Source organism: Thamnophis sirtalis, unplaced genomic scaffold (genome assembly GCF_051295495.1).
Source record: "Thamnophis sirtalis isolate CommonGarterSnake01/CBP01778 unplaced genomic scaffold, rThaSir2_p1.2 scaffold_5, whole genome shotgun sequence".
NCBI classification, from domain to species: domain Eukaryota; kingdom Metazoa; phylum Chordata; class Lepidosauria; order Squamata; family Natricidae; genus Thamnophis; species Thamnophis sirtalis.
This window is the reverse complement of record NW_028261385.1, coordinates 70059913-70084094: the sequence shown is the minus strand read 5'-3', so window position 1 is coordinate 70084094 and position 24182 is coordinate 70059913. Positions and strand designations below refer to the sequence as shown.

At 40.1% G+C, this 24182-nt stretch overlaps 1 protein-coding gene across 1 annotated transcript in view; it reads left to right on the top strand.

The window, feature by feature from the left end:
* The window catches only part of TMC1 (transmembrane channel like 1), a 78771-nt gene that overhangs the window by 34028 nt on the left and 20561 nt on the right, over positions 1 to 24182 (top strand). Inside the window, exons 7-12 of the mRNA XM_087717003.1 lie at positions 112 to 193; positions 1451 to 1557; positions 4000 to 4098; positions 15394 to 15536; positions 17009 to 17153; positions 18805 to 18999. Of these exons, the coding sequence (XP_087573129.1) occupies positions 112 to 193; positions 1451 to 1557; positions 4000 to 4098; positions 15394 to 15536; positions 17009 to 17153; positions 18805 to 18999 (771 nt within the window). The remainder of the gene's footprint in view (positions 1 to 111; positions 194 to 1450; positions 1558 to 3999; positions 4099 to 15393; positions 15537 to 17008; positions 17154 to 18804; positions 19000 to 24182) is intronic.

Genomic DNA, 24182 nt, shown 5'->3' with positions numbered 1-24182 from the left:
TATGCATTATGGAGATAGGAAGAGAGTGTATAACTATCATTGTTCCCCTCATTTCCTTTGCTTTCCATTGTTATTCAAATGGGCTACAGCACTGTGTGATCTTTCTTTCAGAAATGGATGAAATTTCAGCGTGATTTTGAGAATTTTAGAACAGCCTGTATACCGTGGGAAATGAAAATAAAAGAAATTGAAAGTAAGTGACTGATGCCCTTTCTCTCCTCACCCATTTGGTAAAAATAAGTGGCATGTTGCTGGGCATCATATATGATGGGAAAAAAAGTTTTCCTGAAAGTATATTCTTCTCCATCAATATTTGAGGAGATGTCCTGTAAAAAATCAGCCTATTGCTCCATCCAGGTCAGTATTGCCTGCGCTAATTGCCTGTACTAATACAAATATGCTATTCCTCCACTGCTGATTCCTACCTAAATTGCCTTCTTCAAAAATCACCTTCTGTTAAAGATTTTCTTTTCTTTTCTTTTCTTTTCTTTTCTTTTCTTTTCTTTTCTTTTCTTTTCTTTTCTTTTCTTTTCTTTTCTTTTCTTTTCTTTTCTTTTCTTTTCTTTTCTTTTCCTTTCCTTTCCTTTCCTTTCTTTTTTTTGGGGGTTTGCTTTTCAAACAGTCTTTGACTCCTGCCAATTGCCTGGACAAATCCTGGAGTTTTCTTGACAGGATTCAAAAGTGGTTTGCCACTGCCTGCTTTCTAGGGCTGCGAGAGAGTGGCTAGCTTTGTTTCTAAGATGGGACTAGAACTCACAGTCTCCTGGTTTCTAGACTGGTGTCTTAACCATATACTAAATAACAAATCAGTCTTTCCAGAAGAACTATTTACACCAAAGTTAATGCAAGCTATGACATTTTGGCTTTATTTTTGTACAGAAATTATCCTTTTGAAATAATTTTGTGCATGTTCCTGGAGATCCTCTGGGATTTTATAGAATTAAGCAAAATAACAAGGCTTAAAAATTTAAAGAAAAGGATGGTGTATATGTGAAAACTCTATTTAACATAAATACAGGGACAGTAAATCTGTGCTTCCATTACTATAGCTATAGCTGAATAGTTTTGTGCACATGAATACACTTTTAAATTTATAATTTTATTCTTACCTTGTTAATCTTAATTTCCTAATCTGCTAATTTTATTTCTAAAGTTTATATTCTGTTGTTTAAAATTACTATTATTCCACAGTTTTTATTTAAAAATAAGTCTTTCTATACAGGATGCTGAAAACTATTTTTTCTCAAATTCTGCCCAAATCTTATCATATAAAGCCTACCTTTGTACTCTTCTGTGGGTTTTATCATATCAAAACGTTATATTCATGGAAAAAATGTTATTTGCTGATATATCAATTTGTTAAATCCACTTAAACATTTAATCAGGTTATTCTCCTTTAAAGGACAGATTTTTTTTTCATTTTACCTGCCTTTATCTGAATATTTCACAGGTCATTTTGGCTCTTCGGTTGCATCTTACTTCATATTTTTGCGATGGATGTATGGAATAAATATAGTACTATTCGGGCTGACCTTTGGTCTTGTAATGGTGCCTGAGGTGAGAGCACAATTTCATTTCCATGTGCACCTGGTTCTCTGATTTAAGTTATGTTAAAGACACTCTGCTGTTTTTGTTTAATTTTAGCACAGTAATGGTTTTTATGGCAGTTTTAACAGTGAGATGCCCATGAACCAACGAGGCACAGTGGATAAAAAGCTGGATTAGGAGGGGAAAATCCCAACTTTCATTTCATTTCATTTTATTTGTCTTGTATGCCGCCCACTCCCGGAGGACTCCGGGTGGCTCACAACAGACAAGGGAAGGGGGATAAATAGACAAAGACAACACTTTAAAAAAGACACAACGTTCACAATTTCCGTGGGGCTGGATGTTTCACAAGCCCCCCGGCCTGCTGGAGCAGCCAGGACTTGGTGGCTTTGCGGAAGGCCGGGAGGGTAGTAAGGGTCCGGATCTCCATGGGGAGGTCATTCCAGAGGGCTGGAGCTGCAACAGAGAAGGCTCTCCCCCGGGGAGTCGCCAGCCGGCATTGGCTGGCAGATGGAATCCGGAGGAGACCTAACCTGTGAGATCTAATCGGTCTCTGGGAGATAATCGCCAGGAGGCAGTCTCTCTTATTCTTCCTTAGGCATGGTCATTTCTTGATGTCCTTGGGCAGGGGTGGGCTTCAAAAATTTTAGCTTTCTTTAGGGTTCTCTGCCCGGTTGCATGGCCATGGTGGGTGTGGCCTAATCGGCCTTGTGTACCATGATGGGGGGGGGGGAACGACACATTTTCATCCTCCCTGAGCTCTGGAGGCTTTTCTTGAGCCTCTGGGAGGATGAAAACAGTCTCCCCAAGCTTCCAGAAGGCCGTTTTTTGCCCTCCCTTAGCCTCTGCGCAGGCCCTGTACTTACCTGGCATGCAAAACTGGCCACATGGAGACTCCTGGGAGGGGAGGGGTGGGCAGGGCCAGCCAGGGGTGAGATTTGCAGGTTCTCTGAACTCTGCAGAATCTTAGCTAGAGGTTCTCCCAAACCCGGCGAACCCATAGCAGCCCTCCCCTGACATTGGGCCCAGTCATTCCCTTTAACCCCAAACCGTTCTAACCTCAGCATCTGTTATACAATAAACTGGCTGGAAAACAAAGCCCCTCATCACATCATACATTATAATAATGTCTCACTGTGAGAACTGGGCAAATACAGTGCAAGTGGATCTTGCAATTAAGCCAGACAACATGCCAAGAAAAAACAACACGTGGACTTTATAGTCATCTAGATAACTTTGATCTACAATTTCTATAAATCCCTGATCTTTGGCTGTGTTGACTGAGTCTGATGTTGCATTTGGAGAACATACCAGATATAAAATGAGATGGTTTTTTTAGGGGGGGGGGGCAGATATAAAAGTGCTAAATAATTCCTAGTTAACAAAGGTTTTCTGATATACATCTCCTATGAGAAAACTTTATAGATTTCTCCATATCTTTGTTTTGTAGGCCATGCTTTAACAACCTCAATTTATTTATTTATTATTTATGTATTTATTGAACCTATATGCTGCCCACCTCTAGGCAGTTTACTATTAATAAAACACCAATGTAAAACATTAAAACAATAAATAATAGCACTCAGTTTGGTTTAAAATTGACAAAGATATGGAGGAAGGGAGCAAGATGCACACAGGGAAGAGGTGAGGTGTTATCTTAGTCCATTAACCACCTCCAGAATGACACTCCCCACTCTGGGGGTCCCAGGCCAGTTAGCAGAAACTTCAAGCCCCTTTGGAAGGCCCAAAGATTAGGTGATCTAGCCTGAGGGTGGGGACATGATATTCCAGAGGATGAGAGCTATGGCAGAAAAGGCTCTTCTCCTGGATTCCATCAGCCAGAATTCCTTGATTGACACGGTCCACAGTATATGTGTGTATGTGGGGGGGGGGGGAATGAGGCAATCTGATTGGGGTGAGACAGTTTCTCAGATAACCTGGACCCATGCTATGAAGGGCTTTCAAGATAAGAAACGACACCTTAAATTGGACCAGGAAGCAAACTGGCAACTAGTGCAGTTTGCTAAGAGTGGTGTAATATGGGCCACACTAGTGGCCCCAAGGACTATCCTGCATTCTACATCTCCCTAATACTCATAAAGGGTAACCCCGTGTAGAGTGCATTACAATAGTCCAACAGTGAGATGAATTCCTGTGATACTTTAAGGCTCAGATCTCTTGTCTCCTAAAACTCCTTGGCTTAAAAAAAAGTGATGATAGCAATCTTCTTCTTCCCCAATACAAAACCAATAGTTCTAAGCTTCATGAATATTTGAGATGATATTGACATAATGGGTGAATGATTTTACATGTTGAATTTCATATTACATTTCCAGCATGTAACGTTTCCGATTTCCAACATATTGGAACAATAAAAAAAATGAACCTCAATCGCTATTGGATTATTCATGTGAGTATAATGGGAACCATTCTCCCTGTTTTCGCATGCAGGCATTGATGGGAAAGGCATATGGGTCTTTGCCTAGAAAAACTGTGCCAAGAGCAGAGGAAGCAAGTGCTATGAACTTTGCCACTTTGTGGGATTTCAGTGTAAGTAGACAATTTTACAATCATGTGCTACATTAGGGCAATCATCTCATTCTCATTATGTGGGATGACACTCAGCATGCTCTTCTGGCCTCTTGACAAGCTGACTAGTAATTTGGGAATGGTTTCCCAACGTTTGGAGAATATTTGACTGGGAAAAACTAGGCAGTGTTGGTTTTATTTCCTTGTGGAAAATGTAAAACTGAAACATTGGCAAATTTCTAAGGGTTGTTAATTCCATATATATTAAATTTAACTCAATTTAGCAAAAATATTCAAAACCATTTTGGGAACAAGAATAAAAATGGTCCCCAATGGGATTCAGTGGAACTTTTCCATAACCTCCGCCCACAACCCCCCCCCCCCCCAAACCACAAAAACCCAGGACTGATTTGTCACAGTTTTCTTATATGAATAATGAAGATGGAAGACCCCTCACTTCATTTCATATTTATTAAGTTGATGTGCTGTAAAACAGATTCCGGGGACTTCTTCGTGAATTGCTCCAGGACAAATTCATGATGTTCAAAAACTCTCCAGGGAGATTTGCTTCAGGAGCAGAAGGATTCTGTAGGATTCATTTGGTCCTTTCTGCCTGTCAGTCTGCAAAGTGACAGTCACAAGGAAAGAAAGCAAGGAGAGAGAGAGAGAGAGAGAGAGAGAGAGAGAGAGAGAGAGAGAGAGAGAGAGAGAGAGAGAGAGAGAGAGAGAGAGAGAGAGAGAGAGAGAGAGAGAGAGAGAGAGAGAGAGAGAGAGAGAGAGAGAGAGAGAGAGAGAGAGAGAGAGAGAGAAGCTCAGCTTCTAATCATGTATTGCACTCCTGTCTTTTCACTTTTAGCAAGTAACTCCTTGGGATTAACAGTAAGCTACTTATTAGAGAGTCCAAATGACTGTGATGCAGCAGGGCTGGAGGAAGCAATTGCGTGTGGGAGATGTACAATTCTCATACATTCTGTAGTATTTGCTACAGCCTGTCCTTTTTGAAAACCAGCCTGTGGTCAGTAGCTGAGCTAAGCCTCTGACTCAGTCAGCAGCTTTCTCCTGTGTTTTGCCATCAGAATTAAAAACTGCAACACCTTCCAAGCAATGAAGTATTTGCAAGGTGTAAAAGTGACCCCACCAACTCAGATGCGACGCTCCACATTTGTCTTTCTGGGGGATTGTTTGGATGATTAGGCATTGGGGTCTTCCTAGCTCTGGCTTGCTTATGTTACTTGTGTTTCTGGGCTTCCTCTTCCTCAGTTACCTATGATCCTTTCTGACACTGCTAGGATGCACGAGGGTCAAGGGCATGAGGGTAAGCAACTGGATGCAACAAGGGTGATGGGTCTATGCAGGCCACTGCTTCCCTATCAGTAGTAGGGGTAAAAAGTGATGTAGTCAGGCCCAGAGAATTAAGCTGCCTGCCCTCCCCCTCTCCATATCCCAGTTTAGGAAACAGCCGCTTTCCACATTTGATTCCAACCTTATTTTTTCAGCCACATGTTATCAAGAGCAGACCTTCCTTCATGCTCCCCAATAAGCATCAATTCCTTCCTTCCTTCCTTCCTTCCTTCCTTCCTTCCTTCCTTCCTTCCCTCCCTCCCTCCCTCCCTCCCTCCCCTGCCCTCTTTCTTTCTTTCTTTCTTTCTCTCCTATCTCCCTCCCTCCCTTCTTTCCATTATTACTTATATTGATGATACAACCTTGTGCAAAATAGATCAGCAAGCTTTTCTGTTACCTCAGAGACCGAAGAAGGAGCTTATAGACTCAGGGATACCTGAATAGGAGAATTCATAAGTCACATCTGCAAGCTAGGAAATGTAAAACTCCTCACCCTGAACAATTATTATCTCCCTATATGTTGTATGTATGTATGTATGTATGTATGTATGTATGTATGTATGTATGTATGTATGTATGTATGTATGTCTTCTCCAAATGCTTTACTGGCCACTAAATACGCTAAATAACAGCACAATCCCAGGAGAATCAGTCTCGCATGCTGTTCACACCATTACTAATACATTGTTTTCTGTAAAACTGAGATACCGGTTTCAATCAGTTTGAAAGTCGCATATTACAATGTAGAGCTTGCGGAATTCCTCCAGGCCAAATTCAGAAATCCTGGTGTTAATCTTCAGAGGGAAGTATTCATCCAACAACCATACAAAGCTGTCACTAAAAAAAGAGCATCTTTTTAAAAATGCTGATTCATGAATCAAGTAGAAAGGCACTGGCAAGATATTATGAATTTGTTTGATGTATAATTTTTTGTCACTTTTAATTTGTTTTTTAAATTCCCTTTTCCTTTTATATTACATTATATTTTAATGTTTGATGTTGGAATTTAATAAAGTTATTAGAAAATTAATGGAGAAAAAGAAAGTGTACTATAATCAGAAGGAGCTTCTCACAAAAATGAAACAGCCATAGGAACTTTATGTTAAATGTATAGTATTCCAGGAAAGTTGTAAAGTTGTGAGAGCCAGTTAGTGTAGTGGTGAAGGTGCTGGTATAGAAATCAGGAGACTGTGAGTTCTAATCCTGCCTTAGGCATGAAAGCTGGCTGACTTTGGGCCAACCACTCTTTTTCTCAGCCTGACCCACCACACAGGTTGTTGTTGTGAGGAAAAATAGGAGGAGGAAGGAATATCACACATATTTGCCACAATATTATTATCACAACAGAATTGTATCACAGCGGCCAGTTTCTTCGCTGGATTTGGCATTGATTACTAGTCAGGCCACACCCAGGGGCCTAGGACGTCATAACATATTTTCGTAATATGCATGCGGATCCAAGCAGTGCGGCTTTTTGCATTTGACTGATGGTGATTTTGTCAATTTTTAACTGTGTTAAACGTAATTCCAATGCTTTTGGAATAGCACCCAGTGTGCTGATTACCACTGGAATTATCACTGCTGGTTTGTGCCATAATCATTGATTTTCGGTTTTTAAGTCCTGGTATTTCGCGATTTTTTCATGTTCCTTCTCAGCGACAATGCTATCACTTGGTATTGCGATGTCTATGATTGTGATCTTATTTTTCTCAACCAGTGTGATATCTGGTGTATTGTGCGCCAGTATTTTGTCCGTTTGTGTACGAAAATCCCACAAGATCTTGACCATCTGATTCTCGATGGCTTTCTCAGGCTGATGTTCCCACCAGTTTGTTGTTATTTTAATATTATAATTTTTGCACAAATTCCAGTAGATTGTTTCTGCTACTGAATTGTGCTGCAATTTATAATCAGTCTGCATGATTTTTTTTACAGCAGCTGAGTATGTGATCAACAGTTTCATCAACTTCTTTGCAAAGTCTGCATTTGGTACCATCAGAGGATTTGGCCTTAATGGCATTTGTGCGGATAGCTTGTTCTTGCGCAGCCAGGATTAGTGACTCTGTTTCTTTCTTTAATGTACCTGCTGTTAACCATAACCAAGTTTTTTCACTGTTCACTTTATCTTTTATTTTTTCCAGAAATTGGCCATGCAATGCTTTGTTCTGCCAACTCTCCATTCTTGATTTTATCACATCTTTTCTGTATTCTGGTTTCGTCTGTTGGACCTTCAATAGATTTTTGTTCTTTACTTCAATTAATAGATGTTCTTGACTTTCTTTTAAATAATCAGCCAGTGCATGTTTTTCTTCTTCAACTATTTGCTTCACTTGTAATAATCCTCTGCCACCTGATTTTTGGGGCAGGTACAGTCTATCAGTATCACCACGTGGATGTAAACTGTAGTGCATTGTCATTAGTTTCCTAGTTTTTCGGTCCAAAATGTCCAAATCAGCTTGTGTCCAGTTAACTATACCAGCTGTGAATCTTATAACTGGTATTGCCCAGGTATTTATGGCCTTGATTGTATTTCCACCATTCAATTTAGATTTCAAAATTTTCCTAACTCTGTTGGTGTACTTTCCCCTGACAATAGTTTTTACTTCTCCATGCTTGATGTTATCCAAGTGAAGCAAACAGTTGAAGAAGAAAAACATGCACTGGCTGATTATTTAAAAGAAAGTCAAGAACATCTATTAATCGAAGTAAAGAACAAAAAACTACTGAAGGCCCCAAAGACGAAACAAGAATACAGAAAAGATGTGATAAAATCAAGAATGGAGAGTTTGCAGAACAAAGCAATGCACAGCCAATTTCTGGAAAAAATAAAAGATAAAGTGAACAGTGAACAAACTTGGTTATGGTTAACAACAAGTGGATTAAAGAAAGAAACAGAGTCACTAATCCTGGCTGCGCAAGAACAAGCTATCCGCACAAATGCCATTAAGGCCAAAATCGAAAAATCCTCTGATGATGCCAAATGCAGACTTTGCAAAGAAGTTGATGAAACTGTTGATCACATACTCAGCTGCTGTAAAAAAAATCACGCAGACTGATTATAAATTGTGGCACAATTCAGTAGCACAAATGATCCATTGGAATTTGTGCAAAAATTATAATATTAAAACAGCAACAAACTGGTGGGAACATCAGCCTGAAAAAGTCACCGAAAATCAGATGGTCAAGATCTTGTGGGATTTCCGTATATAAACGGACAAAGTACTGGCGCATAATATACCAGACATCACACTGGTTGAGAAAAATAAGGTCACAATCATAGACATCGCAATACCAGGTGATAGCAGGGTCGCTGAGAAGGAACATGAAAAAATCGCAAAATACCAGGACTTAAAAATCGAAATTCAACGACTATGGCACAAACCAGCAGTGGTAATTCCAGTGGTAATTGGCACACTGGGTGCTATTCCAAAAGCACTGGAATTACATTTGAAACAGTTAAAAATTGACAAAATCACCATCAGTCAAAAGCAAAAAGTCCCACTGCTTGGATCTGCAAGCATATTATGAAAATACGTTATGACGTCCTAGGCCCCTGGGTGGAGCCCGACTAGTAACCAATGCCAAATCTGGCGAAACAACTGGCCGCTGTGATACAATTGTATAATAATAATAATAATCTTTATTCATTAAATGTGAAACTCAGCCAAATGAACATTCAAAAATGCATTACAAATACCAGTGACTAGTGCTAATGGTTGATACGGTTTGCTGCCAGCATCCTAGGTATCAACAAAGTACCTTTTTAAAATATAAGATGTTCCGAGTAGCACAGTTTTTTGCAGTTCCACTGGTGTTATTGCAGGATGCTGCAATTTATTGATGTATCTTGTAAAATTCTTCGACATGGTGCAAAGTGCCCCGATGACAATGAATATCAGTATTACATGCTTCATCCACAGCTGTGTAGTTTCGAAGGCCAGGTTGCGATATTTCATTATTTTTTCTAGTTCTTTTTATTCAATGCTGGCATCTCCAGGAACAGCGATATCAATAAACTGTACACTTCAGCCCTCTACAACCGTGATATCTGGCGTGTTGTGCTCCAAATTACGATCCGTTTGTATTCAAAAGTCCCACAAGATCTTCACTTTCTCATTTTTGATAACTTTTTCCAATTTATGTTCCCATGACTTTTGGGATACAGGTAAATCATATTTTTTTACATAATGACCAGTGGATTAATTTAGCAACTCGGTCATGTCTAGCTTTGTAATCAGTTTGTGCAATTTTGCTGCATTCACATATTAAATATGAAACAGTTTTGACTTTGTTATTGCAAAGTTGGCAGTTTGGGTTGTCAGTGGATATTTGTATCTTCGCTTTCATGGCATTAGTTAGTAGTGCTTGTTCTTGAGCAGCCAGTATTAAACTTTCTGTTTTTTTCTTGATAGTTCCCATCTTAAGCCATGTCCATGTCAAGTTGTCATCACATCTTCCTTCAATGTTTTTCAAGTGCTGTCAATGCAAAGCTTTGGTTTTCCATCTAATTAATCTGTCATCCAGCTGTTTTTTCCTCATATTCTGCCTTTGTTTCTGTTGTTTTTATGCTGTTCTCCGTTTTCACAGCCTGCAGCAATTTTTCTTTACTTTGGTTCACATAATCATTCAAACTTCATTTTTCTTCTTCTACAGTTTGATGGATTTGCAATAGCCCCCTGCCCTCTATTTTTCTTGGCAGGTACAACCTGTCAATGTCGCTTCATGGATGTAAAGCGTGGTATATAAGTTTGGGTGTTTTCCGGTCCATGTTTTCCAGTTCAGCCAGAGTCCAGTTGATGATTCCAGCTGAGTAGCGTATCACTGGAACTGCCCATGTATTAATGGCTTTAATTATGTTTCTAGCATTCAGCTTTGAATTACTACTACTGCTATTTTATTTATTTCATCAAGCATAAATTAGAAAATATATAAATTATCTGTTGATTATGAATACATGAAATGAATATGAATACAAGGGAATATTAGGACAGGGACGGTAGGCACGCTGGTGCCCTTATGCACACCCCTGAAAGACTTCTTAGGAACGGGGTGAGGTCGACAGTAGACAGTCTAAGGTTAAAGTGTTGGGGGTTTGGGAAATAAACCACAGTGTCAGGTAGTGCAATACAGGCATTGACAACTCTGTTACTGAACTCATATTTTCTGCAATCAAGTTTTGAGCAGTTTACCATACGTTTGTATCTATTGTACACTTGTGTTGTGGTTGAAGCTGAAGTATTCATTGACAGGTAGGACATTGTAGCAGATAATTTTATGTATTACACTTATGTCGGATTGAAGATGGCAAAGTTCTAAGTTGTCTAAGCCCAAAATTTCAAGTCTGGTGGCATAAGGTATTCTGGTGCGAGCAGAGGAGTGGAGGACCCTTCTCGTGAAATATCTCTGGACTCGTTCGATTGTATTAATGTCCTATATGCAGTGCAGGTTCCAGACAGATAAGCTGTATTCAAGAATTGGTCTAGCAAAAGTTTTGTATGCCCTAGTTTGCAGTTCAATATTACAGGAGAAGAAGCTTTGTAAGATTAGGTTAACAACTCTTAATGCCTTTTTGGCAATGCTGTTACAGTGAGCTCTGGCACTCACATCATTTGGGATGAGTACTCCAAGGTCCTTGACAGAATGGGGGTCATTTATGAGGTCATATCCATCCAGCTTGTATTTTGTGTTCTGATTTTTTTTGCCAATATGTAAGACAGAGCATTTGTTGGTTGAGATTTGAAGTTGCCAATTGTTTGACCATTCTGACACATAGTCAAGGGTAGGGTAGAAGCATTGTCGATAGTGTTGAATAGTTTTACATCATCAGCAAAGAAAATGCAGTTGCTTATAATATGATTGCAAAGATCATTGAGTTGACTGAAATATATTAAAAATATGGGATAAAAAACTGATAAAAATAATAAAGTGCATATCAGAAAAAAAGTGATAGGCCTACTAGGTCTGGGCTGAAACAATCCAGATGAACAATAAAAATAGTAAAGATCTGAGTTTTCTCTCTCTTTGCTGCCATCTAGGAGTCATTTGGGTTTTGTAGGCCCAATATGGTGGGGAAAATGCAGGGAGATCATCCTACTATAAAATATATCCATGATATTATTGTTGCATTTATACAATACGCTACACCAGACTGCAATCAGGTTATTTAGTGGTTCAGGGTATTATGACAAATCTGCCACTGTTTTATCATGCTGTGTGAGTAATCCATCGCATTCTGATAATCTGATTTATAACTTGTGTACAGCCTGCTGTGTAAACATCACGATTGAGTGAACCATGGCTGTAGGTAATGTGTGTACCCTTGCATACTCTATTTTATGTTCCTGGCCAAGGCAGAATCAGGACTTAGATGAGCTCACAATGATGTGACTTTTTAAGGGCATAGCTTAGAGGCACGATATCTGGGCTACAAAAATCTGGATGGCCACTAGAGAACTCCTAGAGTTTGTCTGATGTTTTACAATAAAATCTACTAATGGTAGATGTTAAAATGTTGTGAGGCTCGTCAGCCAGACACAGACAGAAGAATGGAAATGTTGGTGGTTGCTGCCACCCAGTGTCATATATTTCTCCTTTTCTCCTGTCTCTCAAACAAATTGAAAAAAAATATCATGTAGGAAACCAGAGAGGAAGCAGAAGAAAATTGTGCTGCTTGCTGAAAAATTCACAAGGAAATTATATTCATCTCCATTGTTGAGTCAGAATCCTTGCCTCTAAACAATGGTGGCTGGATTCACACATCATTCTAAGCCAGACCATACATCTATATGATAGTTTTAGAACGATCCAGCTGTCATTTATCAATATTAATTAGTTAGCTCATTAGGCTGCTGAACTCTGCAACAACTCTGAGTGACATACAGTAAAATAACTACACAAGAAAGATTTACAGTAGCATTACATTTATATTTTACTGCAGCCTAATGGAATTAATGATTTTTGTTTATGTTTAATATTTTAAAACAGAGTGCAGGCATAGATTAACATTGCTATTAGATCGTTCTTAATTGTCAGGACTTACCACCTTCAAATTTACTAACGTGCATTTGTTCAAACTGAATAAAGCAGTTTTTGCAATAGCAATAGTCTTCCTTTCTCCAGGATTATTGCATTGTATTGTATTGTTGTTTATAACCTCAGATGCATTTTATGGGTGTGCACCAGATGTGCTTCAATTAAATAGAAATGAATGAAAAGGAGAAGGAAAATAGAGAAACTCTGAAATTACAATGCAACATTTTTAGTTCATCTGGGAACAAGAAGAAGAGGGCAGCAGAGCAAACAGAAGTAGAGGAACAGAAATAGGATTTTTTTCCTTAATACATAAAAATGTAGAGTCGATGTAATACTCAAGAAACCATGTTCTGTCATTGATTGATTGATTATGTTTTCATGTTGGTGTTGAGTGGTGGGATTCAAATAATCAAATAATCTAACAACTGGTTCTCTGCCCTAATGACCAGTTGGGTAGGCGTGGCTCAGTGGTCATGTGACTGGGTAGGCGTGGCCAGCTCAACATCACTCACATCGATGGGTGCTTCGCCTTAGCTATTACAATGTAATAATGGTTAACCGGAGAGGCAGTTTCTGTAAGCAGGGCAATAAAGATTAGGCTAGAAATAACACCAGAATGTTTCCTCCCCGCCTTCCTTACAGGATTAGCCCTGTAAAGTGAAAAAACAAAACAAAATAAGATTTCTTCCAATAACTGGTTCTCCGAACTGCTTAGAAAGTTAACGACCGGTTCTCCCAAATAGGTGTGAACTGACTGAATCCCACCACTGGTGTTGACTTTTAATAACAACATAGTTATTTTTACATATGATGATCTGTCCCTAACCTGCCCTTTCGTGCATCCATCACCACTGCAACTGAGTTCTTCCACCTTGCTGCTGGTTGACCTCTTTATTTTCATCCCTTCCAGCCTTTTCCAGAGAGCTCGGTTTTATCTATGCAGCCAAAGAAGAGCACCAGAATATTGCAGACAGGAGCTGTCAGCGATATTGTAATTTGTTTACATATTTTTTCATGTAAAACCCACAGTCCATTGCAACTCTGCCACATCGGTTCCCTGAGGAGGAAAAGATTTGCATCAAAATTAGCTCCTAATTTCATAACAAGCAGAGATTAATTGGAGGCAAACACCAACAGGGTTATTGGCATGGAATCGTGGCTTAAAATAGAAGCTATGATCCGCAGATGTTGAGCGAGAAGCTCTTTGCATATGTTCTTTTATCTATATTGTTGCATCAACAATTGCGGCCACATACAATAGTTGGCATGTGTTGCTTCTCAATATTGGTAGGAATTAAAAACACTCTGTCACATGGTGCAATCAGGAAGGTTTCACACTGGAAAAATATAGGAAACTATGAAAGGATGAAGTGGAAGTCATTTAAATGTGTTTCAATAAGGAACACAGCTGAATGTTCTTTAGACACCTTCAAAAAGTAGGAGAAACAAAGATCTGATCACATATTTCATTCATTCATTTATCAAACTTGTATGGAAACAAAAATAAAGGGATCTCACTTGACCTTATCAATGCCTGGTGGAACAGCTTTTCTAAATAACAATTGGTCCCATCCTGATCTCCAGGGAAATCTCATTCCTGAGGATAGACATGCTATAGAGAAGGCACGCTTTCATGGTTCTGATAGATGACATTGTTTAATTAGGAATAACAATAGCATTTAACTTACATACCACTTCACAGTGCTTTACAGATCTTTTTAAGCGGTTTACAGAGTCAACATATTGCCCCCAGCAATCTGGGTCCTCATTTTACCAACCTCAGAAGGATGGAAGGCTAAGTCAACCTTAAGCTGATCAGAATCAAATGAAGTGAGCGGGGGCACGCAGGGCAAACCGGTGATAACAAAATGTGAAACCCACCATTGATTGCAATCCTTGATTGGACACTTACCCTCTTATTTTGCAAAACATCTTCAATCCCACTGTGGAGTTGCTTCCTTATTTTCTTGATGACTTTGCTTTAATATGCCGAATTTTTAATTGCTTTCCTAGTGGGTTCCAAAATGCTGGGTTTGATTTATAGAGCCCTTGGTCTTAACATACTTTGCTGCTTCCTTTCTCCTAATATTTAAGCCCAATCAAAAATACTCTCAGATCAAGGGAGTCTATTGTGTGACTGTGTGATATAACGGGCCCAAGAGGATAGTTTCTTATACATAGCAGAATGTTCATTTAGAAAAGAGGTCATCTGTAGGCAGAAGAAAGTTAATGGACCAGGATGAATACAAAGATTTCTTAAAGGTTCACATTCTAAGTTATCACCAGAACTAACTCCAGAAGTTGAATCACGACATGCAATAAATATTTGGGTCAAGCTCTGCAGCTATTATTTTGCATATGGCTTAGACTGTGTATTGAAACAGAGTAACAGAGTTGAAAGGGACCTTTGAGGTCATCTAGTCCAATCCCTGCTCGAGCACCATGGGCACCCTACACCATGGGTGTCAAACTCACAGGGTCACATTGCTGTCACGTGACATATCGTGACGTTTTTCTCCTTTGCGGAACTGGGGTAGGGGTGACCTGCGTGTGATGCATCTGGCCCATGGGCCACCAGTTTGACACCCCCGCCCTACACCATTCCAGACAAATCGTGGCCAGTCTCCTCCAGTGATGGAGCACCTACAACTTCGTTCCACTGATTAATTGTTCACTGTTAGGAAATGTCTCCTTATTTCTAGGTTGCTTCTCTCCTTGATTAGTTTCCATCCTTTGCTTCTTTGTTCTGCCTTCAGGTTCTTTTAGAACTGCATCTCCCAAAGTATCCCAAAACTTGGAAGCTTTGGAAATTGTAGTCCCGACACTTCTGGATGGTGCCAGATTGAGATGTGGTGATTTAAAACAAATTAAATTGTGCTAAGATAAACTCTGCCCAACTCTGATGAAATATACTTTTCTGAACTCTTGCCATTAATTTTCCAGGGCTTTGCACAATATTCGGTGCTTTTCTACGGCTATTACAATAACCAGAGAACAATTGGGTGGCTGAAATTCCGAATGCCTCTTTCATATTTTTTGGTTGGTGTTGGGACCATCGCTTATAGTTTCATGGTGGTCATCCGGACGTAAGTTTCTAGTATTTCAGAAGGATTAAAAAGAGGTAATTAATGATTAATCAGGTGATTATATGTTACATTTATATCCCGTTTTGGGCTCCCAGGCAGCAAACACTTTTTTTATCTCATTCTGTTGTGGCTTCATAACAATTCTAGAAAGCTAGGTAGACGGAGACATGGCTATTTCCAAAGTCATAAAGTCAGATAAGTAGGAATGGGACATCCTAAGTATTTCTCATCTACCTTGCAGTGTATGTAAATTTCTTTCCTCGTAACCTCTAATCCCTGTTAAGGTAATCTGTGAAAATCTGTTTGTAGTTATCACTGGTTTGTTGAATATTAACTTAAGACTAAATGTTTGAATTTGAGGTTTAGAGTGCCTTGCCGGCTGAATATTTTTTGTATAGGATCATAGAGTTTGTAGAGCCTAGAGCTGTAGGTTTCAGAGAAAAATTGAAACTCCCAATGCCAAGTTTTAGGTTTTGTACCTCATTCTGTTCCATATCCATTGCTTACTGGATTAAAGTATAAAAAGCAATTTCACATAGAAACCATACTTAAAAAACCACCATGTTATAAACATCAGCCACATTTCTTTGTGTGCCTGAAAAGTCCCCCCCCCCTCTACTAAATTCCTCACAGGAAAGGATTGCTAGGTAGCTGCTACTTAGTAATTGTTATTAAAAAAGAAAACCTTGCAGCACAATCTCTAGGGCATAACAAGAAGAAATACCCCTGAATTAGCATGTAACATATAGTCTGTACCAGAGGTGGGTTCCTACTGATTCGGACCGGTTCGGCCAAGTACGTAGTAACTTGGCCTGACATGATCCCGGATTGGTTCTATTGGTGACACTGTAGATGCTGCCATCTTGTTTTTTGCTTCTGTGCATGCACGTGAAGTGCATCCCTGAGCGAACCGGCAGTAGCAGTAGTAGTAGCAGCCGGAACCCACCCCTGGTCTGTACATGTTAACTTTCCATCTGGCCATGGGGAATCTTGATCTATAGTTACAGAAACTTGAGAGTAAATCGCCTTACATTCTTCTGCTTGTTGATAAGTTCATCAAAGACAGTAAAGCAATTAAAAATTTTGTGTGTTTCGTGTTTGCTTATTTTTCTATTTTTGCACGAGCAGATCAGAGGTGGATTACTCCCGGTTCGGCCCAGTTTCGGCCAAACCGGTAATGGCAGCCGGTAGTGGCCAGACGCTACTGCACATGCGCAGAAGCGTCACGTGCATGCAAGAGAGAGAGCACATGCACAAGTAAACCGGTAGTAAAACTGATACAAACCCACCACTGGAGCAGATCAGAAAACAAAGGATAGTCATGGAAGGAGCTGATATGACACCTACCTAAATCTCTACAGTGGAAATCATTTATCATGGAATCACAGTGTTGGAAAGTGACGTTTAGACCATTTCTTTTTCTTGGGGGAAAAAAATCATTTAAGCCACACTTCTGTTTTTGATCTTTTCAGAATGGCAAAGAACGCACATAATGATGGTGGGGGAGATGATACAAGTTTTAACTTTAGCTGGAAAATGTTCACCAGCTGGGATTATTTGATTGGCAACCCTGAAACAGCAGATAATAAATTTGCATCCATAACTACTAGCTTTAAGGTAATCTTTGCTCACAGTTTGTTCAGCGTAATCAAGTGAGATTAATGGAATTTTACTGACAAGAGTGATATTACCTTATTATTGTATATATTACTATATATATTACTGTGAAATCAAAATCTGAATCTGTCAGTAGCAAGGCCATCTTAATTGTGTTACTGACAACTACTGTAGAAATTCAGTAGACACAATATAGTGATCATCCTGTTTATTTGTTACTTCCCCTCCTCGGGACCATATAACTACTTCGTGAATCAATAACTAGAAGGCTTATGCACTAATTACTAACCTGCTGAGCAGCTATGGAAACACATTTATGCAAACATACACTTTTGCACTTTGTCATTTCATTGTTTTATCTGAAATGTAAAATTCATTTCCACAATAACATTAAACATGTAATTTTACAAACAGAGAATACTAAATGGGTCTACCAGAATCATCCAGATATCCCACTTTCGTATTTATGAAATTCAGAAAAAAAAACCCAGCCCAACTCACTTATTGCCACTCAATATTGTCCCAAATTCAAACTGACCCAAATTCAATCAATAATAGCATGTAATGGCAACAAGGGAGCTGGTTTGGATTTTTCTGCATTTCATAGGCAAAGGAAGTGGTAATTTTGACTGTTTCTAGTAGACACATCTAACATTCCTTGTGTTCTAATATTACATGCTTAATGTTACTGTGGAATTGACTTTTACACTCTTGGTCCTACCCAGTGGTGGGTTTCAAATTTTTTAAAAATCTCTTCTGCTTTGTGGGAGTGGCTTGCTGGCCATGTGACCGGGTGGGAGTGGCTTGCCAGCCATGTGACTGGGTGGGAGTGGCTTGGCAGTCATGTGACTGGGTGGGCGTGGCCAACTTGCAAAATGTGGTGAAACTCACTTAACAACGCTCTTGCTTAGCAACCAAAATGTTGGCTCAGAAACTCTGGCATTTGAAGCACACAAGTCTTAAAGCTGTAAGTTACAAGACCCTTGCACCCTAACCCTTTAGAAAAAAAACCCCAGGGGTGTTCAAACTTGACAGCTTTAAGACTTGTGGACTTCAACTCCCAGAATTCCTCCTCTCGCTCTTCATCTTGATGATGTGCGGACGGGCGGGGAGAGGGAACTGGAACCAGTTCTAAACGGCACTGTAGATTTGTGGAACCTCTTCTATAGAAGAGGTTAGAACTGGCAGGAACCCACCCCTGGTCCTACCTGAAGAACGTCTGACCTATATTTCAGACAGCCAAACCTTTCAGGTAAAATGATAAGGTGTAGAGTTGTAGTTGCAGTTTACATCTACATATAGACTTGCTCAGCAGGTTAGTAATTAGTGCCTAAGCCTTCTAGTTTTTCATTCACAAAGTAGTTATATAGTCTTGTCAATTAATTTTAATATTTGGATTCCCTTGTATATTATTTTCATGGTATTATAGTGAATATTTACTTTCATGGATGTTTGAAAATGTCCATGCTTTTTAATTTGTACTTGGTAGCATCTTTTAATAATTGTGCAACATGCATGGCCTTAATAAAGATAAATGTACAGAAGAGCAAAAAGCATATTCTGTCTGTAGATTTTTTTTTGGCTGGTATCCTGATTCTTCTCCATTTGCTTACTTGTACTATTTTTGTTTTAATGTGTCAAATAAGCACAGGAAGCCATTGTGGAGGAACAAGAGAGCCGGAAAGAAGAGAACATCCACTTGACTCGATTCCTGAGGGTCCTCGCTAATTTCTTTGCTTTGTGCACCTTGGCTGGGAGCGGCTACCTTATTTACTTCGTTGTGAGGCGATCCCAGAAGTTTGCTCTAGAAGGCATTGAAAACTATGGATGGTGGGAGAGGAACGAAGTGCGTTCCACTAGCACGCTTTGTTTTCTAAAACAAATGTGATTAGGAGAGCTAGAATGATGCAGGAAAAAATTAATGCGGGTAGTCCTTGACTTAGAACAGTTCATTTAGTGACTGTTATAACACTAAAGGAAGTGACTTACAACTATTTTCATCACTTATGACCATGGCAGCATCCCTGTGATCAGGTGATTAAAGTTCAGATGCTTGGCAACTGACTCACACTTATGACAGTTGCAGTGTCCCGGGGTCAGGTGGTCACTTTTTGTGACCTTAAGTCAATGGGAAAGCCAGATTCACTTAACAATTGGGTTACTAACTTAACAACTGCAGTGATTCACTCAACCACATGGCAGGAAAGGTTGTAAAATGAGGCAAAACTCACTTAACAAACATCTCACTTAGCAACAGAAATTTTGGGTTCAACTGCGGTCATAAGTTGAAGACTTCCTGTACTTTGAAGAGGAGATCATTTACTATTATTAGTCTAACACAATTAAATCAGAAGAATAGAGTGTACTGATAAATAAATTATATCAGTTTATGTTTGGAGAAGAGAAGATGCCTGTTATGTCACAATTTGACCCTCATTTATACTTAGCTGCTTCAGGATGTATGTGTTTGCATAGCTTGTTACTTTTTCTTTTCAGAATGGACATAAAGTAATTATAATGTTATTGAAATGATTTTTTCATAAGAGGTTTTGGATTGCCTCTACGATACTCTCACGTTTAATTTTCACAGAAAAGAACAAAATAATCCAGGGCTGCAAAGTCCCATACATTTCAGTGAGAAATATGTATAACTTAAGTTAGGATGGATGGATTCTATCATCTTGGTGAATAGCTGGGTGAAAATTGCACTTAAATACTCAGTGTTTCTATGTAACGCTGTCGCTTCAGTTGTGCTGAAGTAATGCAATTGCAAAATTTGTTGGGCTTTCCAACAACATTTCAGTCAAATGTGAAATCCAACCGTATAACAGATCTGCTACTGCAGGGGAGGAACAGATGCACTTGTCAGATTTGGAATGCAATATTTGGTGATTACAGCACGAGATTTCCACAATATATATATATACTATGCTTGATATTATTAGGACTGTGAAATGCTTTTCAGAATCTAGGAAGAGTTGCACAATACAACTCTAATATTCAGAGTTATTCAATGTTATAATAATAGATTTTCTGAGGGGTCCTTGTGCTCTCTGATCTTGGTTGTTTTCTTGCAGTCTGAACTAGCACTGATGATGTTACCTAGTTTGGATAATGAAACGTCTGCAAGAAAACGACCAAGATCAGAGAACCCTCATTTCAATCCTGAGTTACAAATATTCTCCTTTACTAGATTGTCTATTACTAATCTAGATTCTGAATCCAGAATATGCAAAATAGATGGTCTTGCTTCAGTGCAAGACTAGAGTTGGTTCATCTTATTTGGGAAAGAGTTCTGTTCTAGCTTACGACCAGTGGTGGATTTCAAATTTTTTAGAACCTCTTTTGTAGGTGTGGCCTGCTTTGTGGGAGTAGCTTGCTGGCCATGTGACCAGGTGGGAGTGGCTTGCTGGCCATGTGACTGGGTGGGAATGGCCAACTTGCAAAATGTGGTGAAACTCACTTAACAACACTCTTGCTTAGCAACCAAAATGTTGGCTCAAAAACTCTGGAATTTGAAGCACACAAGTCTTAAAGCTGTGAAGTTGCAAGATCCTTGCACCCCTAACCCTTTAGAAAAAAAAAACTCCAGGGATGTTCAAACTTGACAGCTTTAAGACTTGTGGACGTTAACTCCCAGAATTCCTCCTCCAGTCATGTTGGCTCAGGAACTCTGGTATTAAAGCTGTCAAGTTACAAGATCCTTGCACTCCTAACCCTTTAGAAAAAAAAACCCAGGGGTGTTCAAACATGACAGCTTTAAGACTTGTGGACTTCAACTCCACAATTCCTCCTCTCACTCTTCATCTTGATGATGTGCAGACAGGCGGGGGGAGGGAGCTGGAACTGGTTCTAACTGGCACTGTAGATTTGTGGAACCTCTTCTATGGAAGAGGTTAGAACTGGCAGGAACCCACCCCTGCTTACGACTGTGGAATTATGAAACTACTGATAACAAGATCTTGAGTCTGTGGGAATTGAGCAGTCTGGTTCCAGAGTCCCAGAAAATGGCCAAGAATTCTCTGCAATGAACAGTGCTATGTTGCAGGAATACCGTGTATGAGCTGATTGGAAGGAGGGAAAGAAGTATTGTGAAGATCTATGTTTGAGCTGCAAGGCTGAGAAGAAAACCACCAAAGTAGTTTGATTGATACTTTTATGAGTGAGTAAAATAAGCATAAGTTCAGAACAAGGTCAGGCTCCTGACTATGAAAATCCATGGTGAACTTGGACATGAAGTAGGGATATGAAGTATGAAGAAGAAGTAGGGGGACATAATAACCCTCTTCCAGTACTTGAGAGGCTGTGACAGAGAAGAGAAGATTGACTTGTTCTGCAAAGCACCAGAGGGAAGGACAAAAAGTAATGGGTGGAAGGTTGTTAAAGATACATCCAACCAGAGACGTGCAGTGAGCTTCATGGCCGGTGAGGCAAGCGCGAAAGCCCTGCCAAAGCCCCAGCGCCGCGTCCACCATAGAGCGGGACCGGGACCTGCTCTATGGCGGATGTGGTGCCGGGACTTTAAAGCCCAGCCGCCGGGGCTTTAAAGTGGTGGCAGGCCCCCGGCGGCATTAGCCATAGAGCGGGACCGGGTCGGGACTTTAAAGTCCTGCCACTGGAGCCCTGAAGTGGAGGCCCGCTCATCTCGCCGGCTGGCGCGCGCATGCTCCGTGAGGGAGAAGAGGGCGAGTGCTCAGGTCCTCCCCGGGGAGTGGCTGCGGCGGCTCCTGCGGTCCCCTGGCTGAGGAAGCGCTCGCTCGGCGGCGTTCCCAGCGGCAGCTTTTGGCACCCGTTGGCCGAGTGAGAGGGGCAGGAAGTTTGGGAAGCATGGCCTCTTCCCTAGCATGGCCCTCCAGCTGCACGGGGCGGGGGCAGGGAGGAGGGTAGGTGGGTGACTGCCACTCTGGGCTCTCTTCCACCCTATCGTTTGTAGCTGCAAATGATGCTTCTGCAAGCCCCTGTGACACTCCATTTGCTTGGCAGAGTGCACGTGCGCGGAAGCTCCAAAAGCTTGAAAACATGGTAAGGAACTCGGGCGGATGGGTGGGCCCTCTGGAGCACTGTACCGGAACGGTACCAGGTACTCCGGGCAGGCTCTGGTATACCTGTCCCGGGGCGTACCACATGCAACCCACCACTGTGTATCACTCATCCTAACTTTATATCCTGGTTTCATTCAAATGGTTCTCTAAACATGGTTTGGAGCAGAGATGGTATTCTATCAGTTTGGACCGGATCGGCCGAACTGGTAGCAGAAATCGTGGATGGCTTTGCCCACCCATGCCCAGTTCTATCGCATCCCATTTAGGCCATTGTTTGCCAAAAGTGCATGTACGGAAGGATCTGCATGCGCACATGGATCTGCACATGCGCACAAGGATCTGAGCATACATGGAGGCAATGCGGATGAGTGAAGCAAGTGTGTGCATGCACGCTCACATTTGCAAATCTGTAGAGAAGGCTAGTGTGTACCACCCCTGGTTTGGAGGATCACAAATAAAGACAATTCACACAATTGTCTCCTTTTACATGTGAGACTTGGGTCCATGCTTCCTATTTGAATTAAATATATATCACTATTGCAAAACGACTTGATTTTAGTGGCCCTTCCAAATCTGACTGCAAAGATGGTTTATAATCCTGCTTCATTAGGCCTGTTCAGTGTAAAGTTACTTAGTTTCAAAATCATTATAAAATGGGTTTTAATACAAACACTGAACATATGCACAGCATTGGGGACTGAAGAGATTACTTTCAAGTGAAGTGGTTTAACCAGCAGAATGTAATTTGTCATCCTATGCAGAAACACATAAATAATGAATTCTGCTAACATCTGTTTCTCAAGATATTTATTAGCTCAAAAATTGAATTATTAAAGTCCCACTGCTGCTATCATTCATAAAAGCAAAGTCTCATAAGATGTTTCTATAGACAGAAAAATAAAATAAAATGAAATGTTGATTTGGGGATTTAATGATTAGAATTATATAGGGCTATAAAAACAATGTAGACAAAAAAATGACTCCAAAAAAATGGCAAAGTTGTTCTGGAAAAAGGATATTAGGGAAAAGTTTGCTAATAGAATGTGCTAAGAAAATTTTTGTGTAACATTAGTTAACGTAAGAATGAACAAATACTAATGCACATTACACAGATCACTAATCCACACATCCCTCTTAAGGCTGTAACTGAGGCACATTACGTGTAAGTTACAAGGAGACAGAAATCGCTTTTGTAAGATATCAGTGTTTGTATGTACCTCTAAAATGTTATATGCAGGGGTGGGTTCTGGCTGCTGCTACTGCCAGTTTGCTCAGGGACGCCCCCTGTGTGCGCTTGATGTGTGATATGTGTGCATGCACAGTAGTAAAACAATGCTTCTGCGCATGTGCAGCAGCCAAAAACAAGATGGTGGCACCTGTGTCGTTGTCGAGAGAACTGGTTTGGGGGCATGGCAGGCCTGGGTTGTTGCCGATTCCGTTGACCCAGGCCTCAAAGTTATTATCTATTCAGTCGAACCGGCCCGAACTGGTGGGAATCCACCTCTGGTTATATGTAAAGTGACTCTTATATTATAGCGCTGCAGATCAGGTATTTGAAAGAATGGTTAGAAATTAAAAATCTCTAAGTTTTTGTAGGAGATTTTAAAATGGTCTTGCTTATTTATCACTCCCTATAGCTGAGAGCAAGAAAGGATTTTAAAACAGAATGTAACAGGAAAAAACAGTGTGTCAAAATGAAAAACAATGCTTTTGGGTTCACCTAAGGTAAATCTTTTCATCTTACCAGGATCAAATGCTCCTCAGATTGCCTTGATTCATCACAACTGAGAAATAAATATGCCAGTTAAATGTTGTATGCTCGGCTAAAACAAAGAATTGTTTTTGATTGTTGTGGATTGGATATTTCCAATTCATACTGAACTGCCTAGACTGTCTCAGGCAAATTTTTAAATGGACAAATTTTAGGTATCATCTTGTTTTGTCTTTTATTTTCAACTAGCTGATAACCTAGTGTTACCTGGGTATT